At 68.2% G+C, this 16,393-nt stretch overlaps 1 protein-coding gene and 1 long non-coding RNA gene across 2 annotated transcripts; one reads left to right on the top strand and one right to left on the bottom strand.

Annotated features, from left to right (window-relative positions):
* Nucleotides 1-2,426: 2,426 nt before the first annotated feature.
* On the bottom strand, nucleotides 2,427-12,535 carry DCTN2 (dynactin subunit 2). The gene is given in 15 exon segments (XM_068409891.1): nucleotides 2,427-2,785; nucleotides 2,883-2,974; nucleotides 3,082-3,184; nucleotides 3,289-3,360; nucleotides 3,489-3,566; nucleotides 3,692-3,730; nucleotides 3,916-3,981; nucleotides 4,067-4,220; nucleotides 4,339-4,385; nucleotides 4,387-4,500; nucleotides 4,577-4,675; nucleotides 5,773-5,834; nucleotides 6,432-6,528; nucleotides 10,961-11,029; nucleotides 12,387-12,535. Coding segments are annotated over 15 exon segments (1,215 nt in total). The 5' UTR covers nucleotides 12,423-12,535; the 3' UTR covers nucleotides 2,427-2,698.
* Nucleotides 12,536-14,564: 2,029 nt separating this feature from the next.
* LOC137668753 (uncharacterized) lies at nucleotides 14,565-15,677 on the top strand. Its single transcript, XR_011048983.1, has 3 exons — nucleotides 14,565-14,793; nucleotides 14,882-15,213; nucleotides 15,436-15,677. It is a non-coding gene; the product is annotated as an uncharacterized lncRNA (long non-coding RNA).
* Nucleotides 15,678-16,393: the final 716 nt, after the last annotated feature.

A 16,393-nucleotide genomic window follows, 5' to 3' on the forward strand; every position in this document is an offset into this window, starting at 1 on the left:
CTCCAGCCCCCGAAGGCCATACAGCCCCCCCCACCCCCTAGGGCACACAGTTCCCCGCAGCCCCACTCCACAGCCCCCCCCCAGACACCCCCCAGCCCCTAAAGGCCACTCAGCACCCCACAGACCCCCCTCCGGCCCCCCAAGGCCACACAACCCCACACACACCCCTTAGGGCACACAGCCCCCCCCCCCAGACACCCCCCCGGCCCCCTAAGGCCACACAGCCCCCCCCACAACCCCTAGGGAACACGGCCCCCCCTCAGCCCCACTCCCCGGCCCCCTCAAGGCCACACAGCCCCCTCCAGCCCCACTCCACAGCCCCCCCCCAGACACCCCCCAGCCCCTAAAGGCCACTCAGCACCCCACAGACCCCCCTCCAGCCCCCCAAGACCACACAACCCCCCCACACCCCCCAGGGCACACAGCCCCCCCCCAGACACCCCCCAACCCCCAAAGGCCACTCAGCACCCCGCAGACCCCCCTCCGGCCCCCAAGGCCACACAACCCCCCACACACCCCCTAGGGAACACAGCCCGCCGCCGCCCCCCCCCCCAGCCCCACACCCCAGCCCCACACCCCAGCCCCGCAAGGCCACACAGCCCCCCCGGCCCCCTCAAGGCCACACAGCCCCCCCCAACCCCACTCCCCTGCCCCCTCAAGGCCACACAGGCCCCCCTAGGCCCCCTCAGACCCCCGGTCCGCCCCCTCCCCAGTTCCCCCCCCCTCACTCACGCTCCGCCGCCGCCAGGGTGCGGGCTAGGCCAGGCCGCGCCGCGCGCCCCGTTCAAATCTCCCCTTCAGCCAATCAGCGCGCAGCTCCGCCCGCGCGGGGCACGCCGGGAAATGTAGTCCCCGCCCACGCCGGGTGTGCGCATGCGCAGGACTCACCCAAGTGCAATATGGGGGGGGGGGCGCGGGGACCCTCATGCAATGGCGGGGGGGCAGGGGGGTCGGTGCGACGGCGGTGGCTGTCCCGGGCCAGGCCCGGGTTGTTTGTCCCGGCTCAGCCTTGGGCGCGGGAGCAAAACAGCCGCTGGCCGATACCGCCCGGGGTGTTTTGGCTGCGGCCGAGCGGCCTCAAGGCCGCCGCCGGCTCCTACGCGGCTCCCACGGTGAGCGGGGACCCCCCCGCAACGGGTGCGAGTGTGCAAGGACCCCCGTGCAACGGGTGCGAGTGTGCAAGGACCCCCGTGCAACGGGTGCGAGTGTGCAAGCACTGTGGCTGGAAAGTGCCTGGTGGGAAAGGCCCTGGGGATGTTGGTTGATGGGCAGCTGGATATGAGCCAGCAGTGTGCCCAGGTGGCCAAGAAGGCCACCAGCATCCTGGCTTGTACCAGCACTAGTGTGGCCAGCAGGACCAGGGCAGGGATCGTCCCCCTGGACTCGGCACTGGTGAGGCCACACCTCGAATCCTGGGTGCAGTTTTGGGCCCCTCATGACAAGAAAGACCTTGAGGTGCTGGAGCGAGTCCAGAGAAGGGCAACGGAGGTGGTGAAGGGTCTGGAGCACAAGGAGAAGAGTCTGGAGAGCTTGTGAGGAGCGGCTGAGGGACCTGGGGGTGTTTAGCCTGGAGAAAAGGAGGCTGAGGGGAGACCTCGCTCTCTACAACTGCCTGAAAGGAGGGTGTAGCGAGGCGGGGGTCGGTCTCTGCTCCCAAGGAACAAGAGGAAACGGCCTCAAGTTGCCCCAGGGGAGGTTTAGATTGGAGATCAGGGACAATTTCTTCCCCAAAGGGTTGTCAAGCGCTGGAACAGGCTGCCCAGGGCAGTGGTGGAGTCCCCATCCTTGGGGGGATTTAAAAGCCGTGTAGATGTGGTGCTGAGGGCCATGGGTTAGTGGTGGCCTTGGCAGTGCTGGGTTAACGGTTGGACTCGATGATCTCAAAGGTCCTTCCCATCCAAAACCATTCTGTGATTTGATGATCTCTCCTATGAGGAGTGCTGAGGGAGCTGGGGCTGTTCAGCCTGGAGAAGAGAAGGCTCCGAGGAGACCTTCTAGCACCTTCCAGCACCTGAAGGGGCTACAGGAAAGCTGGAGAGGGGCTTTTGACAAGGGCATGGAGTGATGGGACGAGGGGGGATCTTATCAATGCTCACAGATACCTCAGGGGGGGTGTCAAGGGGATGGGCCAGACTCTTCTCAGTGGTGCCCAGCGCCAGGACAAGGGGCAACAGGCACAAACTGAGACACGGGAAGTTCCATCTGAACATGAGGAAAAACTTCGTGGCTTGGAGGGTGCCAGAGCCCGGGCACAGGCTGCCCAGGGAAGGGGGGAGGCTCCTTCCCTGGAGATATTCAACCCCTCCCCCATGATTCTGTGATTGGATTTAGTGTAACGAGGCTGCGGGTGCCTGGGGGGGGTCCTGCACCATTAAAGATGCATTTAAAACCAGCTGGTTTTTAAAGCCCGAAGGAGACGCCAACACTTGCAGCTGAGCTGTTTATTAGGGTAAATTAGGGGGGGTACATAGACCCACTGCCCCCCCCCAGGTGGGAATGGGAGGGGTGGGGAGGACCCCTCCAGCCCCCCGTGTGGTGCAGGGGGCAGAGCCAGGGTATATACAAGCAGGGGTGGTACCTGCGGAGGGGGGGGTGGGAGTGATTCCCAGGGGGTCGCAGGGCCCAGGGTGGGGGGCCAGGGATGCCCAGGGTGGGGCAGGGATGCCCAGTGTGGGGTGGGGGGGTCTCCAGGGTGGTCTCACTTCTGCAGCCGCTTGATGCGGGCGTCGATGTCGGCAAAGTTCTCCTCGATGATGGCGACGTTTTCCTTCATCGTCTTCTGGACCTGGGGCAAGGGGGGGTGGGGAAGGGGGTCAGTAGGGTGGGGGGGGGGGCAGGATGGGGACCCCAGCCCACCTCAGCAGGTCGTGGGGGGGACCCACCTCCGCCAGCAGCACGGTGTTGTCCTTGAGAGCACCAGCGATCTCCTGCTGCGTGGTGTCCAAGTGCACCAGGACCTGCCCGAACTGGGTGGCTGGGAGGGAGAAGAAGGCTCAGTTCTGGGGGTGGGGGGGGAGCAGGACCCCCCCACACACTGGTGACACCATGCCACTGTCCCCAACGTCCCCTCCAGCCCCTCACCTTGCTCGTGCAGGTCCCGGAGGGTCACCAGCCTCTGCACGACGTCAGGCAGGGTGCTGGCCACGGGGTCCCAGCGCTGCATCGTCTCATAGATCTGGTGGATCTGGGGCAGGGTGAGGAGGGGAGGGTAAGAAGTGGGGGGGGGGGGCAGCACGGTGTGGAGGGGGGGCTTTTGGGGGGGGTCCCTCCCTCCCCACCGGCTCGTACCTTGCTCTGGGTGTCGGCATCTTGCACCGTTCCCTTGTGCTTGGCGATTTCGTTCACCTTCCCCAGGACACTCTGGGGAGGGGGGGGGAGATGTGAGACCCCAAATCCACCAGTGCCCACCCCCAGTGTCACGTCCTCAGCCGGTGCCACCCCACGGCCCTGTGACACCCACCACATGGGTCCCTCTGTCCCCCCCTCACCTGCAGCCGGGCCTCCACTTGGTCCAGCACGGCCACGTCCAGGACATTGACCTTGGCCTGCAGGACCTGCACGGTGTCCTGGGGACGGAGCACAGGGTGAGGGGGGGACACGGCAGCACCCTGGCACTGCCCCCCCCAAGTGCTGTGGGCACAAGGTGGGGGGAAGGGACCCTGTGTGCCCCCCCAGCCCCTGCTTGACTCACCAGGAGGCTGGTGCCCTTCAGCCCCACCAACAGCGGGTTCTGTGGGGAAGGAAATGGGGTCAGTGGGGCAGGATGGGGGGCAGGAGGGCGGTAGGGTGGGGGGCAGGACAGGGGGCAGGAGGGGGGGCAGGACGGGGGGCAGGATGGCAGCAGGACGGGGAGCAGGACGGGGGGGCAGGACGGGGGGGCAGGATGGGGGGCAGGACGGGGGGGCAGCCCCTCACCTGGCCGTCGGGCTCGCACCGCATCGTGGCCTCCAGCTGCGCCAGCCGCTTCTCCAGCTCCGCGATCTGGGGGGCAGGGAGGGGATGAGGACACCCCGTCCTGGGGGCGGGCACAGCGGTGTGTGCCCCCCCCCCATCTCCCCACGCCCACCTTGGCCGTCTGGGCAAACTGCTCCTGCTCCGGCCTCCAGTACAGCTCGAAGGTGACGGCGTCCGCGGTGGGCGCCGGCGTTTTGGGGGGGGTCTTCCCCGGTGCCACCGCCGCCGGGCTGCACTTGGCCACCTCCAGCTGCTGCAGCAGGCGCCTGGGCAGGGGGGGAGAGAGGGTGCGCAAGTGGGGGGGGGGAGAAGGTGGGCAGGGGTCCCCAAAACCGCCCCGTGGGCACGCTGGCGTCCTCCCGGGGGTCCTGGCCCCCCACTCACTTGGCCAAGGCGCCGTCGGGGTCTGCGAAGTCCACGGCTGCACCCGGGACCCAGCAGCTTCTCCAGGTGGCTGGAGACCAGCTGCTGCTTCAAGCCCTCCACCTGCCTGGCCAAGGCCATGGGCGTCAGCTCCTCCTCGGCCGCCGACTCCTTCACCGTGCTCTGGGGGGGGGACACGAGAGGACAGGTGACAGTGTCACCGCGCCCCAGCGGTCCCCAGCGCAGGGGTGATGCTCACCTGCATCTGCTCCACCTCCCTCACCAGCTCCTGCACCTCGTGCTGCAGCCGCTGGTATCGCTGCTGGGGGGTCTCTTTGGTGCCCAGACCCTCGCCGAGCTGCCAAGCGAGAGGGACAGGGGGGTCAGGTGGCACCAGGCACCCAGGGGGTGGTGGCTGGTCCCCAACTCCCCTCGCTGCCCACCCGGAGCTGCGCAGAAAGGCAAGGGAAGGGATGGAGCAAGGAGAACAAGAGGGTGAGGGTCTCAACGGGGTGGAGCAGCCTCGTGGTTCCTCATGGGGGGCTTCAGAGAGAGCTGGTGGTGTTTGGAGGTGACACCAGACACAGATGGTCACGCTGCTGTCCAGAGGGACCTGGACAGGCTGGAGAGATGGGCCAAGAGGAACCTCGTGGAGCTCGACAAGGGGAAGGGCAAAGTCCTGCTCCTGGGGAGGAACAATCCCCAGCACCAGCCTGTGCTGGGGACCAGCAGCTCTGTGGACAAGGCCCCAGGGGTCCTGGTGGGCACCAAGGTCAACATCATCCAGCAAAGGCGGCTGGTGGTGGCCTGGACAGCACGAGGAGGGTTGTGGGTGAGGGAGATGATCCTTCCCCTCTCCTCACAGAATCACAGCATCACTGAGGTTGGAAGAGCCCTCTGGGACCATCGAGTCCAACCATGGCCCTGACACCACCATGGCAACTAGACCAGGGCACTAAGTGCCATGTCCAGCCTTGTCTTAAACCCCTCCAGAGATGGTGACTCCCCCACCTCCCTGGGCAGCCCCTTCCAATGGCTAATGACCATTTCTGAGGAGGGTCAACACTGCTGAGGCCACAGCTGGGAGTGCCACGTCCAGCACTGGGCTCCCCAGTACCAGAGAGACCTGGAGATACTGGAGAGAGTCCAACAAAGGGCTGCGAAGATGCCGAGGGGGCTGGAGCATCTGCTGGGAGAGCTGGGACTGCTCAGCCTGGAGAAGAGGGTCTGGGGGATCTTCATAGACTCACAGACTGGTTTGGGCTGGGAGGGACCTTAAAGCCCATCTCGTTCCAACCCCCTGCCACGGGCAGGGACACCTTCCACCAGCCCAGGTTGCTCCAAGCCCCATCCAACCACCCCCTTGGTGGCCCTGGGCAGGGCCGTTGCTGTGGGGTGAGCGGGGACGAGGGACCGTGCGTGGGGTGGCTCCCGGCCCCGTGGCTCTGCACTCACCATTTCATACTCCCCGGCCTCGTAGCCCGGCGTCCTGGGCTTGCTGATGCGGTCGGAGGAGTCTGGAAGAGGAAGAGCAGGGTGTCACCCCAAAACAGCCAGGGTGTCACCCTAAAACACCCAGGTTGTCACCCCAAAACATCCAGGGTGTCACCCTAATACACCCAGGGTGTCACCCCAAAACACCCAGGGTGTCACCCCAAAACACCCAGGTGTCACTCCAAAACACCCAGGTTGTCACCCCAAAACACCCAGGGTGTCACCCTAAAATACCCAAGGTCTCATCCCAAAACACCCAGGGTGTCACCCCAAAACACCCAGGGTGTCACCCCAAAATACTCAAGGTGTCACCCCAAAATACCCAGGGTGTCACCCCAGAACACCCAGGTCATCACCCCAAAACTACCCAGGGTGTCACCCCAAAAATACCCAAGGTGTCACCCCAAAACACCGGGGTGTCACCCTAAAATACCCAGGTTGTCACCCCAAAATACCCAGCGTGTCACCCCAAAACACCCAGGGTGTCACCCCAAAAAGCCCAGGGTGTCACCCTAAAACCATTGGGTGTCACCCCACAATGGGTCTGTGGTGGCCGTGCCCCCCCGTGGGCTCCACCCGGGGGTCCCCGCGCCCCCCCCTCCCCGCGCCCCCCCACTCACCCCCCCCCTTGGTGCTCAGCCGCTTGTCCCGGAACTTCTCGTAGGCGGCGTTGGGGTTGATGATGAGGTGCTCCACGCTCGTGCTGCTCAGCTCCTCCTGCGCCAACACCCCGCGTTAGGGACCTGGGGGGGGGCTGTCCAAAGACCCCCCCCCCTCCCCTGCAGCGCTGGTGGCTTTTGGGGGACAGTACGGGGGGGTTTGGTGGCCCCCGTCCTCCCCAGGATGGGCGCAGCCCCCAGCGACGTGGCATGTCCCCAGGGCTTGATGTGGGGACATCAGACCCCCCATCCCACCCCGGGGGGGGGGCAGCAAACCCCCCCCCAAATGTCCCCCAGGGCTTGATGTGGGGACATCAGACCCCCCATCCCACCCCGGGGGGGGCAGCAAACCCCCCCCCAAATGTCCCCAGGCAGACCCTGAGGCTGGAAACCTTTCAGCAGCCCCCGAGGAACCACGCGCTGACCCCACACGTGCCGTGGGCAGCCCCCAGCCCCACGGCCGCCTTTTGGGGTGACTCCCACCACCCCCCCAGTTGGGGGTGGGGGCGTTGGGGTGGGGGTCGCAGCACTTGAACCCCTCCAAGACCAAAGAGGCTCTGCCTGGAGCTTGGCAGGGTGAGGCTGGGCTCTCCTCACCCCCCCGCTGCTGCACTTGGGGTGGGGGGGATCTGACCCAGCCAGGACCCCATGGGACCCCCCCCAACTCGCTGCCCTGGGCCATGGCAGCCCCTCTGCAGTGGTTTTGGGGAGCAGGATGGTGCTCAGGGATGCTGAGTGGTACCCAGGGGTGCCAGGTGGTACCCAGGGGTGCTGGGTGGTACCCAAGGATGCAGGATGCTGCCTAGGGATGCTGGGTGGTACCCAGGGGTGCCAGGTGGTACCCAGGGATGCAGGATGCTGGGCAGGGATGCAGGATGCTGGGCAGGGGTGCTGGGTGGCACCCAGAGATGCAGGATGCTGCCCAGGGTTGCCAGGTGGTACCCAGGGATGCAGGATGCTGCCCAGGGATGCCAGGTGGTACCCAGGGATGCAGGATGCTGCCCAAGGGTGCCAGGTGGTACCCAGGGATGCTGAGTGGTACCCAGGGATGCAGGATGCTGCCCAGGGATGCTGAAGTGGTACCCAGGGATGCAGGATGCTGCCCAAGGGTGCCAGGTGGTACCCAGGGATGCAGGATGCTTCTCAGGGATGCAGGATGCTGCCCAGGGATGCCAGGTGGTACCCAGGGATGCTGAGTGGTACCCAGGGATGCTGAGTGGTACCCAGGGGTGCTGGGTGGCACCCAGAGATGCAGGATGCTTCTCAGGGATGCAGGATGCTGCCCAGGGATGCTCAGTGGTACCCAGGGATGCCAGGTGGTACCCAGGGATGCAGGATGCTGGGCAGGGATGCAGAAGAGCGGGGGCAGAGCGGCGTGAGCAGCACTAGCAGCGTTTCAGGGGGCTGTTCGGCGTGGGGGGGGGCAGGCAGCGGCGAGCGGGGTCGGGGGGGGTGAGGGGGGGGCTCTTACCAGCTCCTGGCGTTTCCCAGAGGTGAGAAAGTCAGAGCAAGGTTAGGGGGCGGGGGGGGAAGAGAGAGATAAAAACGGCGTTAGAAGGTCGGTCCCATGCACGGCCCCCGCTGTCACCCACGTCCCCCCCCGCCGGCCCCATGCGAGGGGCTCAGGAGCCATGCGGGATGGGGGGGGGGGCAGCAGCGAGGAGGGGGGATGGACACCTCATCTGGCTATCCCCGGGGTAGCCAGGGGTGGGGACATGGTGGTCAAGGCCACTGTGAGGGGTGGTCAAGGTGGCCAGAGGGAGTAGGATGTGGCTGGACCCCCAGCTCTGATACCCCCCCCCAGCTCTGATCCCCCTCCTCCAGCTCTGATCCCCTCCCCCAGCTCTGATATGATACCCCCCCAGCTCTGATACCCCCCCCCCAGCTCTGATACTACCCCCCAGCTCTGATACCTTCCCCCCCAGCTCTGATACTACCCCCCAGCTCTGATAACCCCCCCCCAGCTCTGATACCCTCCCCCCCAGCTCTGACACCCCCCCAGCTCTGATACCCTCCCCCCCAGCTCTGATACCCCCCCCAGCTCTGATAACCCCCTCAGCTCTGATACCTCCCCCCCCCCCGATCCCCCCCCCAGCTCTGATACCCCCCCCCAGCTCTGATATCCCCCCCCAGCTCTGATACCCCCTCCCAGCTCTGATACCCGCCCCCCCCAGCTCTGACACCCGCCCCCCCCAGCTCTGACACCCCACGCCCCAGCTCTGATACCCCCCCTCCAGCTCCAGCTCTTCTTTTCCCCTTATGGGGGGTGTAAGCAGAGCCCGGGCCCCCCCCAGAGCATCCCCACACATTGTGGGGGGGGGGTCCTGGGGGTATGGGGGCAAAACCCCGATGCTGGTGGCTGGGGGTGCACGAGCTGCCCCCTGCAGCACTCTGGGTGGGTGGCATCACCGGGGAGGGGGACACAAAGCCACCGGGGCATGGCCGTGACCCACTGTGGGGGGGGGTCCCTGGGGGTCCCGAGGGACAAAGCAGGCAGCGCATGCGGTCAGATGCAGAGAGGGCAAAGGAGAGCAGGGAGGTGGCAGCAGCAGCATGGCACACCCCAGGGACCCCCGGTGGCACCCCGGGGACCCCCCCATGGCACCCTGGGGACCCCCGGTGGCACTCCAGGGATCCCCCATGGGACCCCAGGGACCCCCCCATCACATCCCGGGAACCCACAGTGGCACCCCAGGGAACCCTGTCGCACCCCAGGGACCCCCATCACACCCTGGGGACCCCCATGGCACCCTGGGGACCCCCAGTCACACCCCAGGGACCCTCATCGTATCCCAGGGACCCCCGTTGCACCCCAGGGATCCCCCATGGCACCCTGGGGACCCTCATCACACCCCGGGGACCCCCAGTGGCACCCTGGGGACCCCCAGTGGCACCCCAGGGATCCCCCATGGCACCCCAGGGACCCCCCATGGCACCCCAGGGACCCCCATCACACCCCAGGAACCCCCAGTCGCATCCTGAGGACCCCCATCACACCCTGGGGACCCCCAGTCACACCCTGGGGACCCTCATCGTATCCCAGGGACCCCTGTTGCACCCCAGGGATCCCCCATGGCACCTTGGGGACCCTCATCACACCCCGAGGACCCCTGTCACACCCTGGGGACCCCCAGCCACCGCCAGCTGCCCCCCCCCACCCCATGGTGAGGAGCAGGGGATGGGACCCCCCCCCGTGCACATCTACCCCATGCAAAACCCCGAGCAGCAAATTGGGGGGGGGTCTTACTTGTGCAAACTAGTGGGTGTCCAGGCAGGGTGGGGAGCAGGGGGGGGAGAGCAGGGAGGGGGGGGGAAAAACTCAGGTCAGTTCAGCACCGTGAGAAACAGCGCGAGGGGCGAGGGGGGGACACGATGAAGACCCCCATGATCTTCCTCCTTGAGCGGGGGGTCACCGGGGTGGCACCGTTTTGGGGTAACTGAGGCCTGAGGGGGGGAATTTTGGGGTGGAAACACCCCGTCTTGGTCCGTCTGGGTCTCGTGTGGGGTCTCTTTGCCCCTCGTAGAATTGGGGGGGGGGGGGCGGGGGGCCAGGTGCCCCCGCCAGCCCACACGTGGTGGGGACATGGTGGCCCCGTGGGGACAAACACTGGTGGGGAGAAGCCGGGGCCACCAGGACCCACCTCGGGCCAACTGGGGGCACGTGCTGGCAAAGGGGGGTCCTGGGGGGGGTCCCAGCCGCCATGGGTGCACCCCTTGATGATGGCCCCCCGGTGTCACCCCACACCAAAGCAGGGTCCTGGGGGGGGTCCCAGCCGCCATGGGTGCACCCCTCGTGCTGTGCCACCCTTGAGGACGGGCCCCCCACGTCACCCCACACCAAAGCAGGGTCCTGGGGGGGTCCCAGCCGCCATGGGTGCACCCCTCGTGCCGTGCCAGCCTTGAGGATGGCCCCCCCACGTCACCCCACGCCAAAGCGGGGTCCTGGGGGGGGTCCCAGCCGCCCTGGGTGCACCCCTCGTGCCGTGCCACCCTTGAGGATGGGTCCCCGGTGTCACCCCATGCCAAAGCCACCACGTGGCAGCCCCACGGCGAAGAGCTCCGGCACGGGGCTGCTCTGCGGGACCCCCATCACCTTTCAGAGCTGTTTTATGGGGGTGAAACCCCCCCTCAACAGTCCCCCCCCCCCCATCCTCCGGGTGCTGCCCCCGCAAAGCCACCAGGGACGGGGTCTGTCCCCATTTCTGCTGCCCTCGGCCGCGTCACAGGGACGGGGACACCCACCCTGCGTGGGGTGGGGGCTGCGCCCTGCCCTCGCTTCTTGTGTCCCCCCCCCCCCACAAAAACACTGGCATGGCTGAGAGATGGCGGTGGCGCGTGGCTGGGACACGTCACCGTGGGGGGGGACGTGGCGTCGCGGGGGCAAGTGGGGGGACGTTTTGCTGCCGCGGTGCCGGTCCCGCTGTGGTACCGGGGTGGGGGGGGCACGGGCACGGCCGGTCGCCCCCCCCATGGCCCCACCGAGGCCTTACCGCCTCGAACTCGGCCTGGTCGTCCTCGGACACGTCGCTGGTCTCGTAGACGTCGGGTTCGTTCCTGGCCTGGGACACAAAGAGGGTCCGGTGAAACCCGGGTTATTAATTATCCGTTAATGATCAAATACCCCCAAACTGCCCCAAACACCTGCCCCCGACACCCCCCATCTGCCCAAAGGCTCCACGTCCCATCCAGACCCCCCCGATGTCCCCAAACCCCCCCACTTACTGCCCCCCAACACGCCGGGCCCTTACAGGTACCCTGATTCCCACCATCACCCCAAATACCCCGGGTACTCCCCAACCCCCCCCCGAGATGCCTGTACCCCCCCAGACAGTCCCCAGTACCCCCCAGCTCCCCAAACACCCCCCACTCCCAGACCCACCTTCCCCCCAGACACCCCAAATGCCTCCGACCCCCCCCCAGCTGCCCCCTCTAACACCTTCTAACCCCTGACACCCCCACTCTCCCCATACACCCCATTGACTGACCCACAGCCCCCCGACCCCCTCAGACCCCCCAAACCCCACCAATCCCCCCCAGTGCCCCCAGACCCCCCCCCACCTCCTGCAGACCCCCCACATCCCCTCATACCCCCTGGCCCCCTCACTTCCCCTCGACACCCTCAGACTCCCTCGGTCCCCTCATTCTCCCCAAGACCCCCTCGACCCCTCAGACCCCCCGGCTCCCCTCACACCCCCCTGAAATCCCCCGACCCCCTCAGACCCCCCTGATCCCCTCAGACCCCCCCGAAATCCCCAGGCCCCCCTCCAAACCCCCAGATCCCCCAGATCCCCTCAGACCCCCCCAGGTCCCCCCAAATCCCCTCAGACCCCCCCAGACCCCCCTGATCCCCTCAGAAACCCCTCAGATCCCCTCAGTTCCCCCCCGTTCCCCTCAGACCCCCCCTGACCACCTCAGACCCCCCTGATCCCCTCAGACCCCCCCGAAATCCCCAGGCCCCCCTCCGACCCCCCCAGATCCCCCCTGATCCCCTCAGACCCCCCCAGCCCTCCCCCCAGATCCCCCAAATCCCCTCAGACCCCCCAGGCCCCCCTGATCCCCTCAGACCCCCTCAGACCCCCCTGATCCCCTCAGACCCCCCCGAAACCCCCAGGCCCCCCTCCGACCCCCCCAGATCCCCTCAGACCCCCCCAGATCCCCTCAGACCCCCTCAGACCCCCCCCAGACCCCCTCAGTTCCCCCCCGTTCCCCTCAGACCCCCCCGAAATCCCCAGGCCCCCCTCCGAACCCCCAGGCCCCCCCGACCCCCTCAGACCTCCCCAGACCCCCCCAAATCCCCTCAGTTCCCTCCCGTTCCCCTCAGACCCCCCCCGTTCCCCTCAGACCCCCCCAGACCCCCTCAGACCCCCCCCCACATCCCTCAGCCCCCCCCGGCCCCCCCGCCCGGTCCCCACTCACGATGCCGGGCAGGTCGGCGTACTTGGGGTCGGCCATGGCGGGGGGGGGGGGCGGTACCGGGGGGGGTGTCGGTACCGGGGGGTCGGTACCGGGGGTCGCTATGGGGAGGGGGGGTCGGTAATGGGCGGGGTCGGGATCCGGGACGCGCCGAGCCGGGCCGGGGCGGGCGGGGCCGGTCTCGCGAGAGCAGCGCGCGGGGGGGGCGGGGCCAGGGGGTGCGCGGGGGCGGGGCCTGCGGGGGGGGAGGGACACGGGGGGGAACGAGTGGGAGACGGGGGGACACTGGGGGGGCGGGGGGGACACGGGGGTGACACAGGAGGGCACACGGGGGGGGCACACGGGGGGGCACGAGTGGGAGACGGGGGGGACACGGGGGGAACATGGGGGGGCACGGGGGGCACATGCGGGGGCGGGGGGGACACGGGGGTGACACGAGGGGGGCATATGGGGGGTCACGAGTGGGAGACGGGGGGGGACACGGGGGGAGACACTGGGGTGACACGGTGGGGGCATACGGGGGGACACAGGGGGAGACGTGGGGGGCGACACGGGGGAGCACTAGTGGGAGACGTGGGGGGAGACACTGGGGGCACACGGGGGGGCACGGGGAGCACGGGGGTGACACGGGGGGGTGACACGGGGGGCACGGGGGTGACATGGGGGGAGACACGGGGGGGGCACACGGGTGGGGCACAGAGGGTGACACAGGAGGGCACATAGGGGGGCACACGTGGGGGGCACGAGTGGGAGATGGGGGGGCACACGGGGGGCACATGGGGGGAGACACGAGGGGGGCATACGAGGGGGCACGAGTGGGAGACGTGGGGGAGACACTGGGGTGACACACGGGTGGGGCACGGGGGTGACATAGGAGGGAACACGGGGGGCACACGTGGGGGGCACGAGTGGGAGACGTGGGGGGGACACTGGGGGGACACACGGGTGGGGCACGGGGGTGACACGGGGGGGGGTGACACGGGGGTGACACGGGGGGAGACACGGGGGGGTCACAGGGGAGGGGGACGGGGAACACGGGGGTGACACGGGGAGAGACACGGGGGTGACACAGGGGAAGACATGGGGGGTTCACATGGGGGCACGGGGGGTGACACAGGAGGGCACACGGAGGGGCACACATGGAGGGCACGAGTGGGAGACGTGGGGGGAACACGAGGGGGCACACGGGGGGGCACGGGGGTGACACGAGGGGGACACGGGGGCACAAGCGGGAGATGGGGGGGAGACACGAGGGGGCACACGAGGGGGCACGGGGAGCACGGGGGGAGACACGAGGGGGCACGGGGGTGACACGGGGGGAGACACGAGGGGGCACACGAGGGGGCACGGGGAGCACGGGGGGAGACACGAGGGGGCACACGAGGGGGCACGGGGAGCACGGGGGGAGACACGAGGGGGCACACGAGGGGGCACGGGGGTGACACGGGGGGAGACACGAGGGGGCACACGGGGGTGACACAGGGGTCTGCGCGGCACACGGGTGGGTACCCCCCGGGGCTAGACACAGGCTGGGTTACGTGAGGGGGGGGCACACGGGTGGGTACCCACTGCGGGGGGCACAGGGGCTGGGTTACGAGGGGGGGCACACGGGTGGGTACCCACGGCGGGGGGCACAGGGGCTGGGTTACGTGGGGGGGGCACACGGGTGGGTTATGTGGGGGGGGCTGCATGCTCCCGCCTGTGGCAGTGCCCCAGAGCAGCCCCCTCCCCGCGTGGGTTTGGGGGTCACGGGTGGGGGGGGGGCGGCGATGCCCCCTCACTGCCCGTCCCTGCCCCCCCGGGTTGGGCAGAGCCACCAAGGACACGAGTGTGCCCGGCCTCAGCGCCGGGGGGGGGGGGCATGAGTCAGGCCTGGCGGCTTCCCGCGTGGGGGAGGGGACCTGAGCAGGGGGGGGGGGTGGGGGGCTGGCCCTGAGCCGACCCCCCCCCCCAGGACCATCCTGCCCCCCCCGCGATGAATCTGCACTTTGGGGGGACGGTTCCAGGGCCGGGCACCCCCCCCCCCCATCTCCGTCCACCTTAAGAGCCGCGCGCGGCTCCACCTTAACGGGGGGGGGGGGTGTGCGTGGGGGGGGGCGGCCTCTCCCCCTCCCCCCCCCCGGCTACCCCCCCCCTCCATCACCCGGTACCGGGGCTGCAGTGGTGACAGCAGCGCGAGCACCGGAGCAGGGGACAGCAGGAGCGCTGCGGAGCGGCCCCCCCCCCCGCATCGGCACCGCCCTGCCTCCCGCACCGGGCACCTCCGGGCCGCATCCTGCACCCCCGGGCACCACCCGGCACCCCTGGGCACCACCTGGCATCCTGCATCCCTGACCAGCATCCTGCATCCCTGGGTGCCGCCCAGCATCCTTGGGCAGCATCCTGCACCCCTGAGGAGCATCCTGCATCCGTGGGTACCACCCTGCATCCCTGGGTAGCATCCTACATCCCTGGGTACCACACAGCACCCCTGATCAGCATCCTGCATCCCTGATCAGCATCCTGCATCCCTGGGCAGCATCCTGCACCGCTGGGTACCACCCAGCATCCCTGGGTACCAGCCGGCATCCCTGGGCAATATCCTGCATCCCTGGGTACCACCCAGCATCCCTGCCCAGCATCCTGCATCTCTGGGTACCACCTGGCACCCCTGGGTATCACCTTGCATCCCTGGGCAGCATCCTGCATCCCTGAGCATCACCCTGCATCCCTGGGTACCACCCAGCACCCCTGATCAGCATTCTGCATCCCTGATCAGCATCCTGCATCCCTGGGTACCACCCAGCACCCCTGATCAGCATTCTGCATCCCTGATCAGCATCCTGCATCCGTGGGTACCACCCAGCATCCCTGGGCACCACCCAGCATCCCTGGGCATCACCCAGCATCACTGGGTACCACCCAGCACCCCTGGGTATAACCCAGCATCCCTGGGCAGCATCCTGCATCCCTGAGCATCACCCTGCACCCCTGGGTACCATCCTGCACCCCTGGGTACCATCCTGCACCCCTGGGTACCACTTGACCCTTAGGTTCTAACCCCCATCCCTAGGTACCACCCGCACCCCCAGGTGACATTCCACCCCCTCGGGTACCAGCAGCAGCACCCTTGGGTGTCCCCCCCCTTCTCCGATCACCCTAAACTCTTCTTGACGCCCCCCCGGGACCCCCCCCCCCGCCATGACCGAGCCCAGCAGCGAGTGCAGCATCAAGGTCCTGTGCCGGTTCCGGCCCCTCAACCAGGCGGAGATTCTGCGGGGGGACAAATTCCTGCCCGTGTTCCAGGGCGATGACAGCGTGGTGGTGGGGGTGAGTGCGGGGGGGGGGGGGGCACAGGGACACCCCCCCCCAAAGACTTGGGGTGGGGGGTGGGGGGAGCGGAGATGGGGGCACAGTGGGAGGGAACGGGGAGGGGGAGAGCGGGGTTGGGGGGGAACAGGCCTGGGGGGGGTGACAGTCATCTGGGGGGGGTGACAGACAGCTTGGGGGGGGTGACAGTCAGCTGGGGGGGGCAGAGCCTGTTTGGGGGGGGTGACAGCTTGGGGGGGTTGACAGTCATCTTGGGGGGGTGGCAGTCATCTTGGGGGGGTGACAGCTTGGGGGGGGGTGGCAGTCAGCTTGGGGGGGGTGACAGCTTGGGGGGGGTGACAGTCATCTGGGGGGTGACAGTCATCTTGGGGGGTGACAGCTTGGGGGGTGACAGTCATCTTGGGGGGGTGACAGTCAGCTTGGGGGGCGCGACAGTCAGCTTGGGGGGGGGCGACAGTCAGCTGGGGGGGGGGAAGAGCTGGGTTGGGGGGGAACAGGCCTGGGGGGGATGACAGTCATCTTGGGGGGGGTGACAGTCATCTTGGGGGGGGTGACAGCTTGGGGGGGTGGCAGTCAGCTTGGGGGGGTGGCAGTCAGCTTGGGGGGGGGCAGAGCCTGTTTGGGGGGGGGGGAATCGCCCTGGGTGTGGCCGGTGCCCAACTGCCCCCCCCCCCGGGGCGTTTCCCTTACCCCTCCCTTAC

Source organism: Nyctibius grandis, chromosome 11 (genome assembly GCF_013368605.1).
Source record: "Nyctibius grandis isolate bNycGra1 chromosome 11, bNycGra1.pri, whole genome shotgun sequence".
NCBI classification, from domain to species: Eukaryota; Metazoa; Chordata; class Aves; order Nyctibiiformes; family Nyctibiidae; genus Nyctibius; species Nyctibius grandis.